The sequence below is a fragment of the Danio aesculapii genome, chromosome 16 (assembly GCF_903798145.1).
Source record: "Danio aesculapii chromosome 16, fDanAes4.1, whole genome shotgun sequence".
Taxonomy (NCBI): domain Eukaryota; kingdom Metazoa; phylum Chordata; class Actinopteri; order Cypriniformes; family Danionidae; genus Danio; species Danio aesculapii.
The window spans coordinates 47,349,202-47,369,745 of NC_079450.1; the positions used below are offsets into that span (position 1 = coordinate 47,349,202).

General features: G+C 36.7%; 1 protein-coding gene across 1 annotated transcript; it reads left to right on the plus strand.

The window, feature by feature from the left end:
• The first annotated feature begins 116 nt into the window (after nt 1–116).
• LOC130243406 (steroid 21-hydroxylase) lies at nt 117–19,574 on the plus strand. The gene is made up of 12 exons (XM_056475568.1): nt 117–254; nt 1,287–1,478; nt 10,033–10,122; nt 10,209–10,363; nt 12,428–12,523; nt 12,613–12,723; nt 12,827–12,913; nt 12,996–13,079; nt 14,268–14,381; nt 16,268–16,434; nt 18,114–18,217; nt 18,323–19,574. The coding sequence occupies exons 1-12, from the start codon at nt 131–133 to the stop codon at nt 18,565–18,567; spliced, it is 1,569 nt and encodes a 522-aa protein (XP_056331543.1). The 5' UTR covers nt 117–130; the 3' UTR covers nt 18,568–19,574.
• The last annotated feature ends 970 nt before the right edge of the window (nt 19,575–20,544 follow it).

A 20,544-nucleotide genomic window follows, 5' to 3' on the forward strand; every position in this document is an offset into this window, starting at 1 on the left:
ATTGAGATAAAGGTCAAGAAAATATTTACCTATCCTTGATGAGAAGATTCATGAAGGTGGAAGATGATAAAAGGGGTCAGAATAAAAGAAAGGCATTCAGAAAGCTTTAGCTTCAGAAAGAACCAACGGCATGTATTTCTCTGTGGTCAGTGTTGTGCTATTGCTGTTCATTTTGTGGATGCTTGTGGTCCAGTTTTGTGGACAGAGCAACAGACGAACTGATGGCGATGCCAAAGAAAACAACAAACCAGAAGGTAGGAGGTTTGATTTTACCGAGAGCTGTGGGGGCATATAGATTGAAGAATAGTTTCATTGATAACAACAGTTCTGCTTTGTTTTAATGGAACACTCCACTTTTTTCTTTTGCAACTCCAGTTTGAATACATTTAGCCAATCTCCTGGAACCCTTTTAGCTTAGCATGAATCATTGAATCACACCATTAGACCATTAGCATCTTGCTCAAGAAATACCAAGGAGTTTTGTAAAGCTTGACTCAGTTGTAGTTTTGTAGTTCACTGTGCACTAAGACCAACAGAATATAAGCATTTTCTATTTTCAAGGTCGCCATGGCTAGGAACTATACTCTCATTCTAGCTTAATAAATTCCTGCACCATGGCTTCAGCAAATGCTATTATGTAGCACTGTTTTCTGCAACCATGAAATGGAAGCAAAGTTTCTTTATTATTACGACAGAATGAAAGTATAATCCCAAATAACACACGCACGTCACAGAGACATCTTTGAAAAATCGTAACATCTGCTAAACATCGCATTCGATTGAACATTTTTATTTGTTAATTAGCCATCTTCTTTACCTCTATACGCCGTCTATATGATGAATCTTGGACTCCTGAAATTACTGAGGCATGAAAGCAAACAGGTAAACAGACGCGACCATTGCAGCTTGAATAAGAATGAGGAACTCATTGTACTGTCAGAGATGGGTCGACACATGCTAGCCATATCTGCCTAGAAAATAGCAACTCATTTTCCATTGGTTTTAAAACATAATGTATAAAGTCAAATAGTCAAACTTTAAAATATGAAAATTATTGAAACTCTTTTTAAAGTATTTTTGAGTGAGATGCTAATGGTTTAATCTGATTCAATGATTTATGCTAAGCTAATTTAAAAAAAAGGGCTGCTGAAAGACCCGGTGATCAGATAAATAGATTTAAAAAATGGTAAAACAAGTCTTGTGGACTAAACGAGCCTATTTACAAAAAACAAACAAACAAAAAAAGAGTGTTGTTTTAATATGTGTTTCTTTTCAATGCCCTATAGCTGCTTTTCCCAAACTCTTGCATTCACTCTATAAGCTCTTCTTTAGTACTGTTTCTCCTACTATTTCTGGTCCTCGCTCTCTCCCTTTGCTGGGAAACATGCTGGATCTCGCTCAAGATCATCTGCCCATCCACTTCACTGCATTGGCACAACGCTATGGAAATATCTATCGGCTCAACTGTGGCAGCACAAGTAAATTTCTTTTTTTATTCCAAATCTATTTCAGAAAAAGTCAAATCGCAAATGGTCGGTACATGTAGAATTAAGAATTAATGTTCACTGAAAACACTCTTAAAATAAAAGTTTTTGTTGTGATGCCAAAGAACCATTTCTTGCTTCCTCAAATAACCTTTTATTAAACAGTTCTTTACAGAACACATCTTCCTTTGAAGAGCATTTTAAAAATCTAAAGAATCTTTTTTCACTATGAAGAACCTTTTAGGAATGGAAACATTCTTTGGTTGCTCTTTATGGAAGTTCTTTATAAAATCTTCAATGTCAATATATTATAAGAGTCAATCAATCAATAGACACACACCTTTTATAAATTTGTACACACATTTGCATTATCCATAAAGGATCAATTTCAGCATCTTTATATGTGCAATAGCACCTAGAGTATATTAAATAGTAAAAAACTATACCTCTTTACATCTTAAAGAACTAATATGTACTTTAGAGGTACCAATGTGCACCTTTTAAGGCACAAATATACTTGAACATTTAAAAATTAGATGCATTTAGCAATTACATTTAATATTATTATATATTTTTATTCTTTTACTTTTTTATATGTTTGCATGAATGTATGTATGTACCTTTGTGTACTATATTAAAACAATTTAAAATTAAAACAATTATGTTGGTTTTATTTGTAGTTTTTTTTAAGTTTGCAATTTCACAGTCCTTGTCACCTGTTGATTAAGTTTTGTTTGTAGCTGTTTTTAGGCGATCAAAAGTGAAAGCAACAAGGCACTTGGGAGTAATTTACATGGCACTCTTTTTATTTAAAACACAAAACGTTGATCCATTTGACTTTTTTATTGACATGAAAGTGAGGTTTTAAGGGGTTGTAAAACATTTAAAAGTACATGTTTTTTTGAAAACAGTAGAATCAATGTCTACATGTAAATTACAAATATAATTTTTTGTACATTTTTTGTACATTTGTCACTTTTGTACATTTCTCACATCTCAGTAAATGCATTTCCCAAAACAACTCGTACAAATTACAAAACACCATGGAGTACTGCAAAAGCCAGTCTCTTGCTCAAAATCCTTAGTTCATCTCTCAGAAATACAATTCTGTGTCAATGAACATATCAGTGCCATCAAAATGACAAGTCCTTGTGTCATTGTGTGCGCATAAGACAGTCAAATTACTTTGTCATGCTGTCAATATAACAGTGTACTATGGAGAGGGGGTTCTGTTTTTTGTTGTTGTTGTTGTTTTGCTCTTTGTACTGTAAGTTTTTGACAGATCATGTCATCATGATAAAAAAAGGAAAAGACAGCAATGCATAACACAAAAAAACAAGAAACAAAAGTAGAAATGTGAACATAGGGCAATCTGCTTTGAGATGCACCTTCATTAGAAAAAGTCAAGATTCACCTGGGGAACAAAGTACCAATTTTACACAGGAACTATCTAATAGAAATGTATAGAAAAATGCATTATGACAAAATATTATGACAACTTCTTAAGCCATTTTGCATGTGTGTGTGTGTGGGGGGGGGGGGGGGGGGGGGGGGGGGGGACTATTGAACAGATGAACAGAGACCAAAATAATACACGTTGACCAACATGACATAAGCAACTGATAATGTAGGAAACAGCAGAGAACTGCACATAATCATTTGCATGGATGAACCAAAGCATTTGCATCTTGTTCAAAGGAATGAGAAACTGCATTTCTGATATGCACAAGTGACATGATGTGAAGATTGAACAGGAAGTTTTGAGAATTTCAATCCTAATCTGAGAACTGTACGAAAGTGACTTACATGAAATGTAAATTAACTTAGGTAGGCTACTTGGGTACAGGGGCGTAATTTGTTGGTAGTATACCGAGGAATGCTTAGATAGTGAATATTGTCATCATTATTTAAAAAAATTATAAATAAATAAATAAATAAATAAATAAATAAATAAATAAATAAATAAATAAATAAAACATCTTACGGAAAGGATGAAATAAAGGATAAGCATGCTCTTAATCATTCTTCATAATCTGATTCGTAGCTATACATGCAATAAACTTATATTGCGCCGACAAGAACAAGCTCTAAAATGTAAAGTCTAAAGCGAGAGGAGTTATTGATATTAATGTTAGTTGTTAATATGATCGTAAACACTGCGTTGTATAATTAACGCCGTCATTGTGTCGTGTCTGCGATTTTTTTTTTCTCGTTGAAGAACAGAAAATTCATGTTATCGCCGTCTTCCCAGCCAGGTTTTCATGCACAGTTTCCGTTTTTGTTTCTTCTCAAACAATAAAGTTTCGCTATAGCAGGCCCGGCGGCAGGATATCATAAATGAGGGCGCAAGGGCGATGTTTTTATATGACGTGCTAAAATTGAAAAATGAAATTTACATGAAGAGCTTTATTAGTGAAAAGCTGCCGAGCGCAACGAAATGGGTTATAAGCTATATTTGCTATTATGTGCTGAAATACTTAACACTTTTCTTAAGACCACAGAATAATATGCACCATCTAAATGTCATATAGCCAATAAGGAAAAATTAACATGTTTCAGGTCTCTCCAGTGCATTTGGACTGAATATTTGACTGTCTTACTGGATGTCTCCAGTAACTAACAAACATAGAGGCACAAGCAGACTGTAGAATTCATTCATTAATTCTTTCTTTTATTTATTTATTGTCAACCAAATATATATATAAATTAATATGTGTGTGTGTGTGTGTGTGTGTGTGTGTGTGTGTGTGTGTGTGTGTGTGTGTGTGTGTGTGTGTGTGTGTGTGTGTGTGTGTGTGTGTGTGTGTGATGGCAGCAGACTGAAGAAGTTGTGCATTGGGTGGGTGGCATCTGCTGTTATGCAGAGGGCTCTACGGGTAAGACGTGTGCTGTAAATGTCCTGAAGGGAGGGGAGAGAGACACCAACGATCTTCTCAGCTGTTCTCACTATGCATTGAAGTGTTTTCCTGCAGAAAATCCAAGGTTCCATACCACACAGTGATGCAGCTGGTCAGGATGCTCTCAATAGTGCCTCTGTAGAAGGTGTACATGATTGGGGCTGGTGCTCTTGCTCTTTTGAGTGGCAGCCTGTTTGAACATATCCCAGTCTGTGGTATTGAAGCAGTCTTGTAAAGCCTCTGAAGAACCTTCTGGCCACACTTGTATCTCCTTGCAAACCGGTTTGGTGACTTTAACTATCGGTCTGTAAGCAGGCATTAGCATGACAGTTAAGTGGTCCACCAAGGTGGGGGAGGGGGAAGGCTTTGTAAGCTCCTCTCTGTGTGGTGTAAACAAAGTCCATTGTGTTATTGCCCCGTGTTGGAAAGTCTATGTGTTGTTGTATTTTTGGAAACACACTCTTTAGGTCTGCATGGTTAAAGTCCCCTGCCAGGATGAGAAAAGCATCGGGGTGGGCTGTCTGCTGCTCACTAATGTGCAGTTTCCGAAAACACAAAAGCACAACAGTCCTTTACAGTCCTATGTGATGAACGAAGTAGACGGATGTAGTCCAGTTTGTTGTCTAGCGAGCGTACGTTCGCTAGAATGATGGAGGGGATTGCGGGTTTGTGGGGGTTAGCCGCTAGCCTTGTTCGGATACCCCCGCGCTTACCCCTCTTCTGCTTCCTCTCGCGCCGCTTGAAGCGCCTCCATTGTGGGCGAGGTGGTGAGGTGGGGGTCGGAGGATGGGTACGCATCCGGAGCAAGCCGAAATCTTGCAGCTCATCAGTGTCCGCGGAGTTTAACTTGTGAAGTTTGTTTCTACAGATGTCGAGCAGAAATGTTCGACTATATGCTCGCTTAAGGACAGATAAACGTGACGTTGACGCACAATAACACGGCGACGTACAAGACGAGGAACACAAAAACACATTAATAACATATTAATAAATAATACCAAGTTTTAACACATCTGCTACATTCCAGTGGAGCCTCCGTTGCGCTCTACCACAGCTGGCAAAACTTTCTGAAGGTGGTTTAAGCACCAAATAAGTGTTTTAAATTATGTTAGTCTCCTTATTTCTTTCCGTTTTATTTTAAATATTATAAATGTTTAAAGTTTTAGGTAAAGACGTCAAAATATGCCCACACATGCAAGCTAAACTAGATCATATCTGAGTCATCATGCTTTATTACCCAACCAAAATCAGCGAGGAAAAAATAAATGTTTTAAATTAAATTATATTTAAATGTTAAATTAAATAAAAAAATTAATTTAAAATTTAAATGCCATTTAAAAATAGCCATTTCTAAAATTAATGTGTTACTTACTTACATTTTTAGGCATTAGCCAAACAGAAAGCCTGTCTACGGTAAATCCACACGCACTAAATAGCCTACCTTTTTCTTTTATAACACTGTAAACATAACTTCGCAGGTCGATCATCTTCAAACGCAAAAGGCATTTTTAAGTGTCCTAACTTGACTGCTGCTGTAGAATGGGATGTTTTTTTACATAACTTTAAACGTGTGCTTTAGCTATGTCAAAATGAAAGCAAATTTTTTAAGGGCTCTGCGTTTTGTCAATTGTATAGCTTTAATAATAATAATAATAATAATAATGGATATAACAAATTATAATATTATAGTATAGACATTTTTACTAGGCTACATTAATATTAATCCCTAACTGAAAAACGAATGTGAAAATGACTGGCAGCTGTGCTAAAATTAATATAATGGCAAATTTCTTCTGCGTTTTTTTCCCTTTATAGCTCAATAGTTTTATTCAAAGAATATAGTTCTCTCTTCAACTTTCAGGTTTGAGGTGGGGGAAGAAATGGCAGAGGCAATTCAAATGTACCATCTCTAAATTAAAAAAGGCCACTTACGTGGCATCTGTGTGTAAAGATTATTACCTTATTTTTATTTTATTATTATTATTTATTTATTCATTCATTCATTCGTCATTCATTTTCTTTTTGGCTTAGTCCCTTTATTAGTCTGTAATTGCCACAGCGGAATGAACCGTCAACTTATCCAGCATATGTTTTACGCAGAGGATGCCAGGAGGGCCAGCTGGGGCTTCGGGACGGAGTGAAAGGAGAGGCAGGACTTTGCCCCGAGTCTGGGAAAGATGGCTTGCCGTCATTACACTAGTTTTCCGATGGCACACGAGTTACATGCGCCAAACACATGAACAAATAAATTAATAAATAAGGGAAAGAAAACATCTAGCCTTATAGGCTGAGTTCTTTTTGATTATAATCGCCGTTAAGTTTCCATTTTAAATGTAAGGCTGTTGCAAAAAATAATAAAATTGCTTAAAATAATACAATTTTAATTTATAAGTGACTTTGCTGCGTCCCCCTTGATGTTTCAATAACGCATAATAATCTACACCATATTAAAGACACTTAAATAGACATGATTTCGGCCTCACTGATGCCCATTAACTCCTGACAGACAAGCTTTTGGTTATGAGAAGGGGGAAGGGGTCTCCACTATTAAGTGTTTTTCACAAACATGAATACACAAAATCCAAAACTCCTATAGGACGGATGGCGTAACAAAACCTATGCGTTTAAAAACGAAACCGCATTAAATATGGGGCCTTATGAAAATGAATGTTTCTATCTTTTGAACGGTGACGGCATAATATCATGGAATTACTTTCAATAGCAAAATAATAGACATCTCAAGGAAGAACGGACAAAAGAAAGTCTCGCTTCTATCGCTCTTTAAAAGTTTTGGTTTGGGTCATTTTAAATGCTCAGTCTCGTTATGAACTGATCTTCATTTCTCTGTGTTGGTGGAATAAAGCAGGCGAGTCAGCCGCACCAATTTATGAGCAGACAGAGCAGGATTCTCATGATGACCACCGGCGCAATTCCGCTCTTTGTTATGAGCCGTAGTTTCAGTGTAAACTTAGTAAAGGTGAGTTTCTTTGGCGATGATGTGTACAGTGTTAGATTTTATATTTAGCGGACATTTGCGCTGAACACGCGGTGAATGCAACGCATCAAGATTCGTGCACCTTCTCCGAAAACCCTCGATTGATCTCAGCTGGCGGATCAACATTTACCTCATGTCATGATCGCTGTCATCTGCGCCATTATTATTATTATAACTTTAGGGGAGGTTTGCAAACCTGTGCACTTTTCACTCTTCAGCCGTTTGTATTTCCTGCAGTAACAAAAGCTCCCTGTTCATTATATTCAGACACACAAATGCTCCCAAATATATTATGAGGGCGCATAGATTAAATTTCGGGCGCTCATGCGACCAAAATGGTTGCAATTTCGAGCCCTGTAGTATAAGGACATGTATTCAGACCACAACTGAACGTTTGAAGAAAATTGAATGCCTTATTATTTAGAATTAGCTATTATTGATGTAAATGCAGCCGTTCAAGGCGCATAATTGATTTATTACGGTATTGACGGTATTAGAAAATCCATGTCGTGGCGCAATGTCACACCGGTGATGACTATGACACCGGTGTACCGCCCACCCCTACTACCTGTTATTTAAAATATCTATATTACGCTCCAAGCATTCGCCAAAAAGAAAATATTTCTAAGTAAAAACACAAAACATAGCTGAATAGAGTGTTGCCTGCTTTAGAGGATGGGTTAGTAATTATATTATAACTGGTTATGTTCAGGTCAATGAAATAATACCTTTAATAAATAAAATATGTTCGTAAGAACGTGGTGGGCCAGTGATTCCGTCGCTGTCATCAGTGGTTTAATGAGCTCAGGAGAATTCTGCTTTGCATTTTTCTATGCATTACTAACATCACTAAACCAGACATTTGTTTTATAAGTTAACCAAATATTCGCAGAGATTCAGCAGTTTTTTTTCTGACGCGTTTGCCAGTCATGCCAGTCAGTGAAAAAAAAGTAACCGTGGCCCTGTTTGCAGGTATTAATATTCGTTTTTTCGTCAATCTGATGCAATTTTTATTATTTATACAGGACGTTAAAATGCAATTAAAAGTTTCAAATCAATTAAACTCAATTTATAAAAAGGCTAGCCTATTTTATGCATTAAATATAACTAATTTCCTTTATTTCTGATTAGACCATGCATTTTAGACTATTTTACAATTGTAATATGTGCATATGCTTTTTTTTTTTTAAATAACATTCGTTTAACAAATATTTTAGCACATCGAAAGTAATTAAGTGACCTGTTTTTTTTTTTTTATTAAAACCTTTATGCAAAAGGATCAGAGGATAAATTATCGTAGGATAAACGTATCTTATGGAAAAACACCAATTGACGGGCTCTGCTTTCGGTTTTAAAAGAATCAAGCAGCTTTAAAAAATATAATTTGCTGAAGAGAAATGACAGGAAAAAAAGAAAGAAAAAGATAAAATATATAGGGACTGTTAAAAGAACATTTTTCTTTAATATATTCTTTCGACTCCGAAACATCAGCTAAGAAAGATTATGATGAATGACGGAGTTTCTCTATTGCCTGCTTCAGCAGTTGTCCCGGTCCCGCTGGTTATGAACGAGGAGGCGGAGAGAATGCGCTGTTTAGTTTCGGCTTGATATATTTAAATAAAAACTAACACCGAACTGCTTTTAACGCTCAAAAAGTTAAACTAAAATGCACAATTCTTGTTGGTTGCACCCGCGGGATGCACAATGAACCAAACGCGGCATTATTTTAATTCTATATTCGTGAAGAATGAGCCATGAGATTGAGATTTTTGAAGGTGCTCTCTAGCGGCGAAGTTCCTGGCAGAGTAGCGAGTGAAAAAATGTGCATAAAGAAATTGGACAGGAGGATTAACATTTTAAATTATATAACAAGCATCATATTCTTTCTAATCCTCGCCCAGTTTTAATACAAGTTGTGTTTTTTTAATATTTGTGGCTGGGAAGTTTATTAAGAATATATTTATAATTATATATAATTAAATAAATACATAATTATATATATATATATATATATATATATATATAGAGAGAGAGAGAGAGAGAGAGAGAGAGAGGAGAGAGAGAGAGAGAGAGAGAGAGAGAGCTGCTGTAAAGGCTATTTCTTTCCGTTCGCATCCCGTCCCTTTGCGCCCCCTGGCGGCTTTTTCACAAACTGCGGTCTTATACTAAAAACAGAGCAGCATTTATTTCAAACGGCGGCGGTATAAGCCACGGCGGTAATAGCCACTTTGAACTCTCACCTACTGTAAAACTGTAAGAAAACACCCCTTGGTGTTTTTACAACTACTTTTCCATAAAATCAGGTCAGGTCAAGTTTGTAGGACACTTTACCCAGATTACATTTGTTTTGTCTTACATTAATATATATATATATATATATATATATATATATATATATATATATATATATATATATATATATATATATATATATATATATATATAATTTTTTTTTTCATTCATTTTCTTTTCAGCTTAGTCCCTAAGATATATCTTCATATCCGTTCTCTTTTTTTTTAGACTATACTTACTAAAGTTTTTTGAGCATTAAGTTTTACTGTTAAATTTTGTATGTTCTTTAAAAAGAATCATTTTATTATTACACATTTTCATTTATTCATGTCATTTACTGTTTTGTTTGTCTGCTTGTTTGTAGCTATGGTGGTATTAAACAACAGTGAAATTATCCGTGAGGCTCTTGTTAAGAAATGGTCTGACTTTGCTGGGAGGCCTCATTCATACACCGGTATTTCCAACTGGCCCAGTCATTATTTTCAAGAATGCCTATATTACTATATATCATTATATCTGTTTCTTGTTCCTCAATCCTAGGTGATATCGTGTCTAGTGGAGGACGAACCATTTCTTTGGGAGATTTCAGTGAGGAATGGAAAGCTCATAGACGTGTGACCCACAGTGCTCTGCAGCGCTGCACCACTGACTCCTTGCACTCTGTCATAGAAAAGCAAGCACAACATCTCTGTCAGGTAAAGGACACACACTGACACACACAGATACATCCTTCATTGTGACAGACATTGATTGATGTCCAGGTCACAGGCTCAAGGACAGTAGAAAGAAAATAAATAAAGAGAGAACGGGAACAAGGGTATTTAAGCATGATTATAGTCAATCAAAAATAAAAACAATAAACAGTTCAAATAAAATGCTAAAGAGTACACTTGTTTTATTTCAGCTAAAAGTTAACTACTGAATAAATAAAAATACTAAATAAAACAAAATAAAAAAACAAACATATTAATAACCAATGCTATCTCACAGCAATTCATAACCTTTTGATTTTATGGCTAATTCGTATAAATTCGTACAATATCATTTATACAATTTAGTATGGTTTGCTTATCCCCCAAAGTTGGGTTTAGGGGTGTGTGCCATGCCTCCTTTTAAAAATTGTACATTTTCATATGACTGAACTTCATATGACTGAGTTTATTTATGAACTAATTTACGATCGCATGCTTATGATTGTTCATGACTGGTCCCTCATTAGCTAACGCTTGATTCACGAATCAGACGATTCCTAACTCACTATAAATAAAGCTATGGTCACACTAGGCTTTGCATGTGCGAAATTCTCTTGTACGGTGCTGCAAAAAGGGGCGGGATTAAACAAGATGATTAGACATTAAAAAAGCGATTGCACCATGTTTTAAATTTCTGTCCAGAGAGGTCCTGTTTTGATCCTCGATTGGTCTCACACAGTCAAGTGATGCGATTTCGCAGGTCAGAGTTCACCAAGCTTGAACTGTGCACCGCAGCAACATGCGAAACTTGACACATGACCTTGCGTTTCCGGTCTGACGCATTCGCGTGCATATGAATGGAAGTCTATGGGAGGAAAAGCCCAGTGTGACCGCAGCTTGACCAGAGTTTATCTCACACAGTAAAAAAATGCACGGTTCCACACAATTCATTCATGGTGTCCCAACACAAATTGATTGAGTTATCTAAACACTTTTACAAATTTATGTGGATTTAACATAAAAAATTAATGAAATTCCCAATGAAATCTCAAGAATTGTGTTGTTTCAGCTCATTTTAAATAAGTAGTGTCTTGAAGAATCTCCCTCTCCCACCTCTACTCCCTCTCCTTTCTAGATGGGCAACACGGCAGTGCAGTGATTAGCACTGTTGCCTCACAGCAAGAATGTCTCTGGCAAAAGTCATTACTAAACCAGTTGACATTTCTGTGCGGAGTTTGCTCGTTCTCCTCGTGCTGGCATGGGTTTTCCCTGGGGTCTCTTTCCTCCCACAGTCTAAAAAACATGCAACCTAGTAAATTGAACATATGAAATTGGCATCATAGTCAAGCTCTTAGCAAGCCAGATATCTCCTTAGCCATCTTATATTTGCCTTTAGCCAGAAATAAATCGGGGGAGTTCATTGAGATCTACCTGAGCTCAAACTCCCCTCTCGCCCTGCTTACGGGAGGGAGCCCAGGGCTCGAGGATCTTATAAGTTCAGGGCTTTCTCTTGGGACAGCATGCTAAACAAGCTTATTACCAATCTTCAGCTAAGTGTGAACTCTTGAAACTGACAAAATGTAAAATACTTACTTATTTCCTTGTGAGATCAGGCTGTAATAAGTAATTTTAATTATTTAAAGCAATGATGAATTTTAATTATTTAAAGCAATAGCCTAGTGGTTAGCGCGTCGACATATGGTGCAGTAGCACGTCAGGGCGTTGCGAGTTCGAATCCTGGCTCGACGACATTTCCCTACCCTACCCCCCTCTCTCTCTCTCCAACTTCGCTTCCTGTCTAAATACTGTCCTATCTAATAATGGCCAAAAATAAATCTTTAAATAGAAATTCATTTATAGAAAATAGAACACACAAATGTATGAAACTATAGATAGATAGATAGACAGACAGACAGACAGACAGACAGATAGATAGATAGATAGATAGAGACTAATTAAACAAACACATTAACTAAATGAACAAACAAATGATCAAATGAAATAAAGAATAACAGATTGAAAGACAGGCAGACAGACCAATAGTTTTTGCTTTCTGCTTTTAAACAGGTGTTACGAGACTACAATGAAAAGGCTGTGGATTTATCTGAGGATTTTACTGTGGCTTCGAGTAATGTCATCACAACACTGACCTTCAGCAAAGCTGTAAAACTTTTAAAGCTATTCACCACAATAAACTCAAAAGTGTTCCCAGTTTTACTCGTTGTCAGACTTCCAATGTCTTATTGTGACAGTATGATAAAAGTTCAGCGGAGCTGCAGAAGCTGCAGGAGTGTCTGAATAAAATTGTTTCTCTCTGGGGTTCACCCTGGATCTCAGCCCTGGACTCCTTCCCTCTGCTCCGGGTAACATGTTTGATTTTATCTAGTATTTAGAATACTTTTGATCCATACATTGTGGATGTATTATATTTGTACCCACCTTTTTTTTTAAATGGATACTTTACAGAAATTTCCCAACCCCCCATTCTCTCATCTAATGAAGGAGGTGGCCAGACGCGATGAGCTAATAGGGAAACACATAGAGGAGTTTAAGGTAAGACAAATAGTGCAAATAATAAGCACAGAGAGTTGTCTAAAACTTTCAAGTAGCATCTAATCAAGTAACATGTGTGCAGAAAAGTGAGCATAAAGAAGGTGGCACACTGACTTCTTCACTCCTGAAGTGTCTTGAACCACAACAAGGGGCAGCCAATCACACGGTGAGCAGTGGAACCTTTGTTTGGATATAACAACTTTTTGACTAAAGTTTCCAAAAGTAGAGACCCAAAATGCTATAAAACAGAAATAAATTAATACTTACATAGCAAAATATCTCTGGCCCTGTTCTGGCCCACACAATCAGCTTTTGCTTGGCCCACATGCCGCAGTGTATTATGGTACATGACTGGACCAAGTCTGGCTTCCAGACAAAGGCCAAACGTGGACCATATCTGGGCCAAATCTCAGCCAAGTTAATACCATAACTGAGCCAGAACTGGGCCAGATAGGTTGGTGTGTCAAAACTGCAATGAAATTGATAAACCCATGAATCATTGCACTTTAGGCATGCTATGGGCATGCTTTTTCTCAAAGCGACCTGATTGGTAGAATTTTCTTTTCTTTATTTGAAAATAATCAAAAATTATTTTAAATGTGGGTCAAGGTAGGTCAAACTTACATGGCCCAAATATCAGTTATTAATATCTAGGACAAATGCATTTTACATCTGGCCCAAATATTGTGTGCCGCCTTAAAGACGGTGCCAACTCTGCCAAACCAGGTCCATGTTTGGCCAACATGCTGTATGCCAGTGCCGAATGAATGCCTGCTGTGCCAGATTAATGCCAAATCTGCGCCAGAATTCTTTGCTACCTAGGTTAGCATATATTAGTCCATGGAGGCACAGTGGCTCAGTGGTTAGCACTGTCGCCTCACAGCAAAAAGGTCACTGGTTCAAGTTCCACACATTTCTGTATGGAGTTTGCATGTTCTCCCCTTTTTGGTGTGGGTTTCCTCCGGGTGGATTGAATTATTTACACTGTGGCGACCTCTGATGAATCAGAGACTAAGCCGAAGGTATATGAATAAATGAAATCCAGTCCTTTCAAAGAGTCAATCAGGAACAAGTTCCCCATCAAGATTTCATTTATGCTCAGAGGTGTATTCCAGAAAGCAAGTTTAACTTACCTTCACATTAATCCTGAACTCTGCATACTCTGTTCTGCTTTACTGAAGAATTTTTGATGTGATGGTGCTGTGATTCTTGTGGTCTCTGTCAAAAACGATACGTTACCTTAAGAAAAAAGATATTGACTTACATACCGATGGTCACCTGTTCATAAACTCAGAATGTGGTATTAGGCAAAAATCGAATCCATAAAGCGTTTGTGCTGTTGTTTTCTATACAGACTCTGACAGACACTCATGTGCACATGACCACGGTGGATCTGCTAATTGGAGGGACAGAAACTATTGCTGCTTTGCTTAACTGGACTGTGGCCTTCCTTTTACACAGGCCAGAGGTAACTTTATATATTCCTATAATACATATATTCCTATAATAAATAGGTACCATCTACAAGCAAGGATGTCCAGACTTAGTCCTGGAGGGTCAGCATCCTGCAGAGTTATAGTTGCTAAAAGGCCTGTCCCTAAGTGTTTGCAGAGTTGCAATGGCTACAATGTACAGTATTTGTGTCTGTTGAGGCTACATTTTAGGTTTTGACAAGCTGTAAAAATTTCATGCTGCACAAAACTGCTCCTCTGGGGTTGATCACATTAAATGCGTTTTTTGCAGTTAGAGATGCCATTTTTAATGTTTTTCTAATGGCTGTGAGCTACTTATGTTTCCTGCGTGTCTTGTTTTATAACCCCCTGTTGCGTCTCGTGTTTGCTGTTGCACTGTGTGTGCCTGCAATTGAAAAACAAAGTCAACTTTGAGCAAAAAAGTGCTATGTCAGTCGCGTCTTTTTTCATTGTCCAATCAAAAGAATGCAGAAGTGGGGTTTCCGTTGAGGTGACAGCAGTGTTTGTGTTGCCAATACGACTTCTGAGACTTTTAAAGATGGAGGAGAGACTAGTGGTGCTGTTTTGAGTTATTCAGAGCTGTATGAGTCAAATTGTTTTAATGGTTGTCTAGCAACATAAAAATTGCAGCTCACTTTTTTCTTGTCAACAAAAGAAGGCAGTGTGGTGCGCCTCGTGTTCTCAGAACAGGAAAGCGCATTCGGTGTAATCAGCTCCTTACTCTTTCTGTTTTCAAAATAAGAGTAACACATGCATGGAAGGCATGATACAAGCTTGGATAAACTTAAAAATTAGTGGGAAATTCATCACCTTAGAATTATAAGGTTCTATCCGCGTTCTGAATGATTTTGAGATATTGAGCTTCAAAGTTTTTGCATTTTATAGCAAACAGTATGTGTGTAGTTTTTTTTAAATAAAAAGACTTAAAATGTAAAAAACTTATTTAAAAAAAAAACATCCCATAATGTAAATAAGTTTTCATTTAATAAGAATATGTCAAACACTTTTTGATAAAAATGTCAGATAGAACCTTCTAAGGTGACGAATTGTCATTGTAATCTCACAAGGAAATGTTGTGACCAATCAAACGCTTCCAGGGCATGTATAACAGGTTAATGATTCAGTGTAAAAATCACATTTGTTGTTTTTATCTGATTGGCCTGTTCTTCATGGAACATTGTGTCTGTGATCCATAATCAAACTAATTTGCACATGAACGGCTTTACTGGAGCAGTCAGTTTGCTTAGTAACTCACCTCTTACGGTGTTGTACTTGGGATGTGGAGCAGACCTGGTTTGAATCAGGTGAAGCATGGTTCCAAAAGCCAGATAAAAAAGCAATTTTTGCAAAAAATAAAAATAAAAAAGGTTAGGAAAAAAATTTAATCCTGGGCATATTTTTACAATGAGTCTGGTTTTGAATATCCAGATTTTCCTTATATGGCCTCTTAAATGCATACCATGCTGAGCTTCACACCAGACTTGAACCTGACAAAGTCAAAGCAGCATTACATCACAAAAGTGTGCAAGAAAGGTTACGAATTTTTTTTTCCAGGTTCTGCTGGTTGCAAGTCCTGAATTTTAATGACAATTTAAGCCAATTGTAATTGTTTGTTTTGATTCAATTTCAAATTCCACCAACCATTGCAGAGCCTGGGGCACCAGAGTAAGTGCTCCAGCTTGGATTCCCCTGGTCCAAGGCTGTGAATTCTTAGGGGGACATTAGGCTAGGATGATATGTTCCTGATTATCTTGGTTCAACTGTGTTTTAGACTAATTTTAAATAAACTATGAAAAGAATTAGACACCCTGAATTAAAAAATCTATGTACAAACATTCAGCTCAAACTAAGCTTATTACATTCCCATTCTCTCGTCATTCAGGTTCAGGATAGAGTGTATGAGGAGCTGTGCTGTGTGCTGGATGTGCGATACCCTCAGTACAGTGACCGACACAAACTGCCATATCTGTGTGCTCTGATCAGTGAGATGTTACGACTGCGACCTGTAGCTCCCCTCGCTGTGCCACACAGAGCCATACGAAACAGCAGGTGAGCATCAAGTGAAATTACAGTGCTCTGATTACTCATAATTGGAATCAGTTAAGCTCATCATTGTTAAAGTTAAAAGTGGAATAATAACACCTATTTGAGAGTTTGTAAATCCAACAATTCATTTTGGTTTTCATCTTTATACTGAAAATGATTCAAATGTTTGGAGTACATATTAGATTTAAAAAAGATTTACTTTTCAAGATAACTAATTAATCTATTCAACCAGTGTTTTCCAATCTCTCAAACACTTAGGCCCAATCTCAATTCAATTTATTTCCCTACACCTTTCCTTTGAAAGGGGTATGGATGAAAATATTTCCCTAATAAGACCCTGCTACTATATCCCCACATGTCATCCAATGTCATCACTAGCTTATTCGTCATATGAGATGTCCTCTGCGGTTATCATTCCAAAAGGTACAAATATGTTTAACAGATAACAAAGCATTGTTTTTTAAGCTCAAAAACCTATGAGTGGAAGGACTAGGGGTTAGAAATTCGGTTTAGCAAAAGTATTTGTTTAACACATTTATCCCCAATTCTTCTATAGTTTTGTTGTCACTTGGTAACATGTGGGAGGAAATTTGATCACTTCATAGAGGGTTCAAACTTGGAGCTCAAGCTGAGCTTTGGGTTTTAAGTCAAGTTTGTTGTCAAGATTTATCGCCATTACATTGTAATTTATAAGACCAGCTCATAATATAGTATCAGTATATATATATATATATATATATATATATATATATATATATATATACAAAACGCGTTAAATTATTCTTTAAAATTGTATTCCTTTGTAATTGTAATTATTTTAAAATGATCTTGAGTAATACAATTAACTTGCTAAATATATTTTGTAAAACAAATATTTGCTTCTCTGAATTGATTCATATAGAGCTGTTGAATTTATTTACAGTATTTAAGGAAAGTATGTTGTAAGTAACTATGATTAAATTACCTGAAAATTAAAATTATTCCCTTACTTTTTTATATTGGAAAAGTAATATAATTAGTGCAGTTACTTTGTAGGGTGACACAGTGGCAAAGTAGGTAATGCTGTCGCCTGACAGCAAGAGGGTCGCAGGTTTGAGCCTCGACTTGGTCAGTTGGCATTTCTGTGTAGTTTGCATGTTCTCCCTGCATTCGCATGGGTTTCCTCCAGGTGCTCCGGTTTCCCCCACATATCCGTATAGGTGAATTGGGTAAGCTAAAACTGTCCATAGTACTGAATGAGAGTGTATGGGTGTTTCCCAGTTAGGGGTTGCAGCTGGAAGGGCATCCACTGCGTAAAACATAGGCAGGATAAGTTGGTGGTTCATACCACTGTGGCGACCTCAGATTATTAAAGGGACTAAGCCGAAAAGAAAATGAATGAATGAATGAATGAGTTACTTTGTAACTAATTACACCCAATACTGGTTTCAATCTAATAAAAATGTCAATGCTTTTCAACATCAAGAATCATTAGAGCAAAGATCAGTCTCCCATAATGCAATTCAAAAGCATGAATTAACTTAACAAAAACAATGAATCATAAATTATGCAGAGTGGTTAATTAATCATTGTTGTTGTTGTTGTTGTTGTTTACATAGTTTTTTTCTTCTGCTTTTTATGCATGATGTCTCAACATTGAAGCCTAACTACATTGCTCTGTAAATTTACAAATTTCTGTTTAGCATTGCAGGGCATTTCATTGCCAAGAATACAATAATCATCCCCAATCTGTATGGTGCTCACCATGATCCAGAAGTCTGGGATGATCCATATAGCTTTAAACCAGGTAGGCCTACAAAACATGTTGTCTGACTTTCAGTTTGGTTGTTTACATGTTGTTCGCATGCAAACAGTGCTCATTAACTGCGACAGTCAATCTGGTTTATTGCAGAACGCTTTTTGGAAGGTGGTGGCGGGTCCCTTCGTTCTCTGATAGCATTTGGAGGAGGTGCCCGACTTTGTTTGGGAGAGGCGGTAGCCAAAATGGAGATGTTTCTCTTCACTGCGTACCTCCTGCGAGAGTTCAAGTTCCTGCCTGCCAGTAAAGAAGATCCACTGCCTGAACTGCGAGGTGTCGCCAGCGTGGTTCTTAAAATTAAACCATATACAGTTATAGCACACCCCAGAGAACAGTAGATGCTTATGAGGAGAGAGTTGCAGTAATTGCTGATTTCACCACTCTAATGTCAATTCATTTTTTTCAATGGGTTGTTGGTTAAATGTCTGGCTAGGTTTATGGATAATATTAGTTCAACATTTATTCTACAGCATAAAATACATCAGTTGCATGTACAGTAACTCACCATTTTTCAATGCAGTCTCATGGCATATCTTAACTTTTTTTGTATTCATATCTCATTTATAGATTTAATACAATTCATGTATTCATGTATTCATTAAAGGTGGGGTTTAGGGGTGCAACTCCTAGTGAAATTGTTTGAATTTGTATGATTTAGCCACTTTCTAATATAAATACAAAAATTTATTTAGTTTCCATCTGAGATTGAGCTGTTTTTTTCATGTGTCTTGAAAAAGGCAGTTTCTAACAAGCAGCTACATGAGACTACAGAAGTTAAAAACGGGCAAGTAATCTACTCGTGAGTTTACTTTTAAGACTTTAACTGTTGTTTATACTCATAATCTTGCAACATATTCAAACTCAGACTTTAGAAGGTTTTGAATGGAGATTGAAAATGTCAGAAATGCTGGCCATGTTGAAGTTATGGTGTAGTTCATTTATAGCTCAAATGTAGCGCTTTACTTTGGCTCTTGAGCAAGCTTCAAAATTGACATACTAGTTGTGTTCATAAACTTAAAATATTGGTTATAAAGTCAATGAACAAATATAATTTGTATTAAGGGAATTCTTGGGTGTTGTTAACATCCGAACTGGCACATAAAAATGGGTCATCCTTGTGGCATATGGCTAAAAACACTGTGCTGCTTTTGTAATAGACAGAGACCATCATAATTTAGGATTTTTGGGGGTAAATTAACAACAAGTTATTGTACTGGTCTACAATTCACAGATGTTGTTTTATTGTCTGTACCAAGCATTTAATTTTCAGAGAAAATGCTAACTTTTAAAATTTGACTATTGGTTAATATGTTTAGCTAGACTGTGATTTATATATTAAAGATATTCTCTGAGTGATTTTCTTTGTGGTGGGGGGGGGGGGGGGGGGGGGGGGGGGGCTGAATTGTTAAAACTTCAGTATTTAACTTTTTCCTCTCTATTAAATTCTTTGTTTGAAATGTTTTTCATTCATTCATTCATTCATTTTTCCTTTGGCTTAATCCCTTTATTTATCATGGGTCGCCACAGCGGAAGGAACCGCCCACTGATCCAGCATATGTTTTATGCAGCAGATGCCCTTCCAGCCGAAACATCCATACAGTCTTGCATTCACACACATACACTACGGCCAATTTAGCTTATTCTATTCACTTATAGCGCATAACTATGGACTGTGGGGGAAACCGGAGCACCTGGAGGAAACCCACCCGGAGGAGCACAGGCTCCTCATAAAATACCAACTGAAAACTCCACACAGAAATACCAACTGATCCAGCCAGGGCTCGAACCAGCAACCTTCTTGTTGTGATATGACAGTGCTAACCTCTGAGCCACTGTTCCACCAAAATGTTTTTGAATTTCAAAAGATTTTCCATTTCATTTACTTGAGAAGTTATTAACATACCTGACACTTTAGTTCTGACTGAATGATTTCTTAAAAATAAATATCAAATGAGAATAAAAAAATAAAACATGAAATATCTTCCCCATCTGAATCAAACTGACTGTGGTGCTAACGTACAAAAATCACATTATAGCTGCCAAGACTGCACAGTCGAGACCTCTTACAATTTGATTGAAAATATTATAATTTGCAAATTGTCCTCAACAGGGTCCACTGACAAGAAAAAAAAAATCACACGGCTTATTCGTCCAGTTAAAAACCTGCATGCAGAGATCTGTAAAAATAAAATCAAATCTTATATGTCCACTGGCACATAGCAAATATTGGCAGAATACAAAATATGCAGAACACAAATATGCACCAATTATAAAAATCTAATTCTGGTAGCGTTTAATACTCAGTGACCATACAA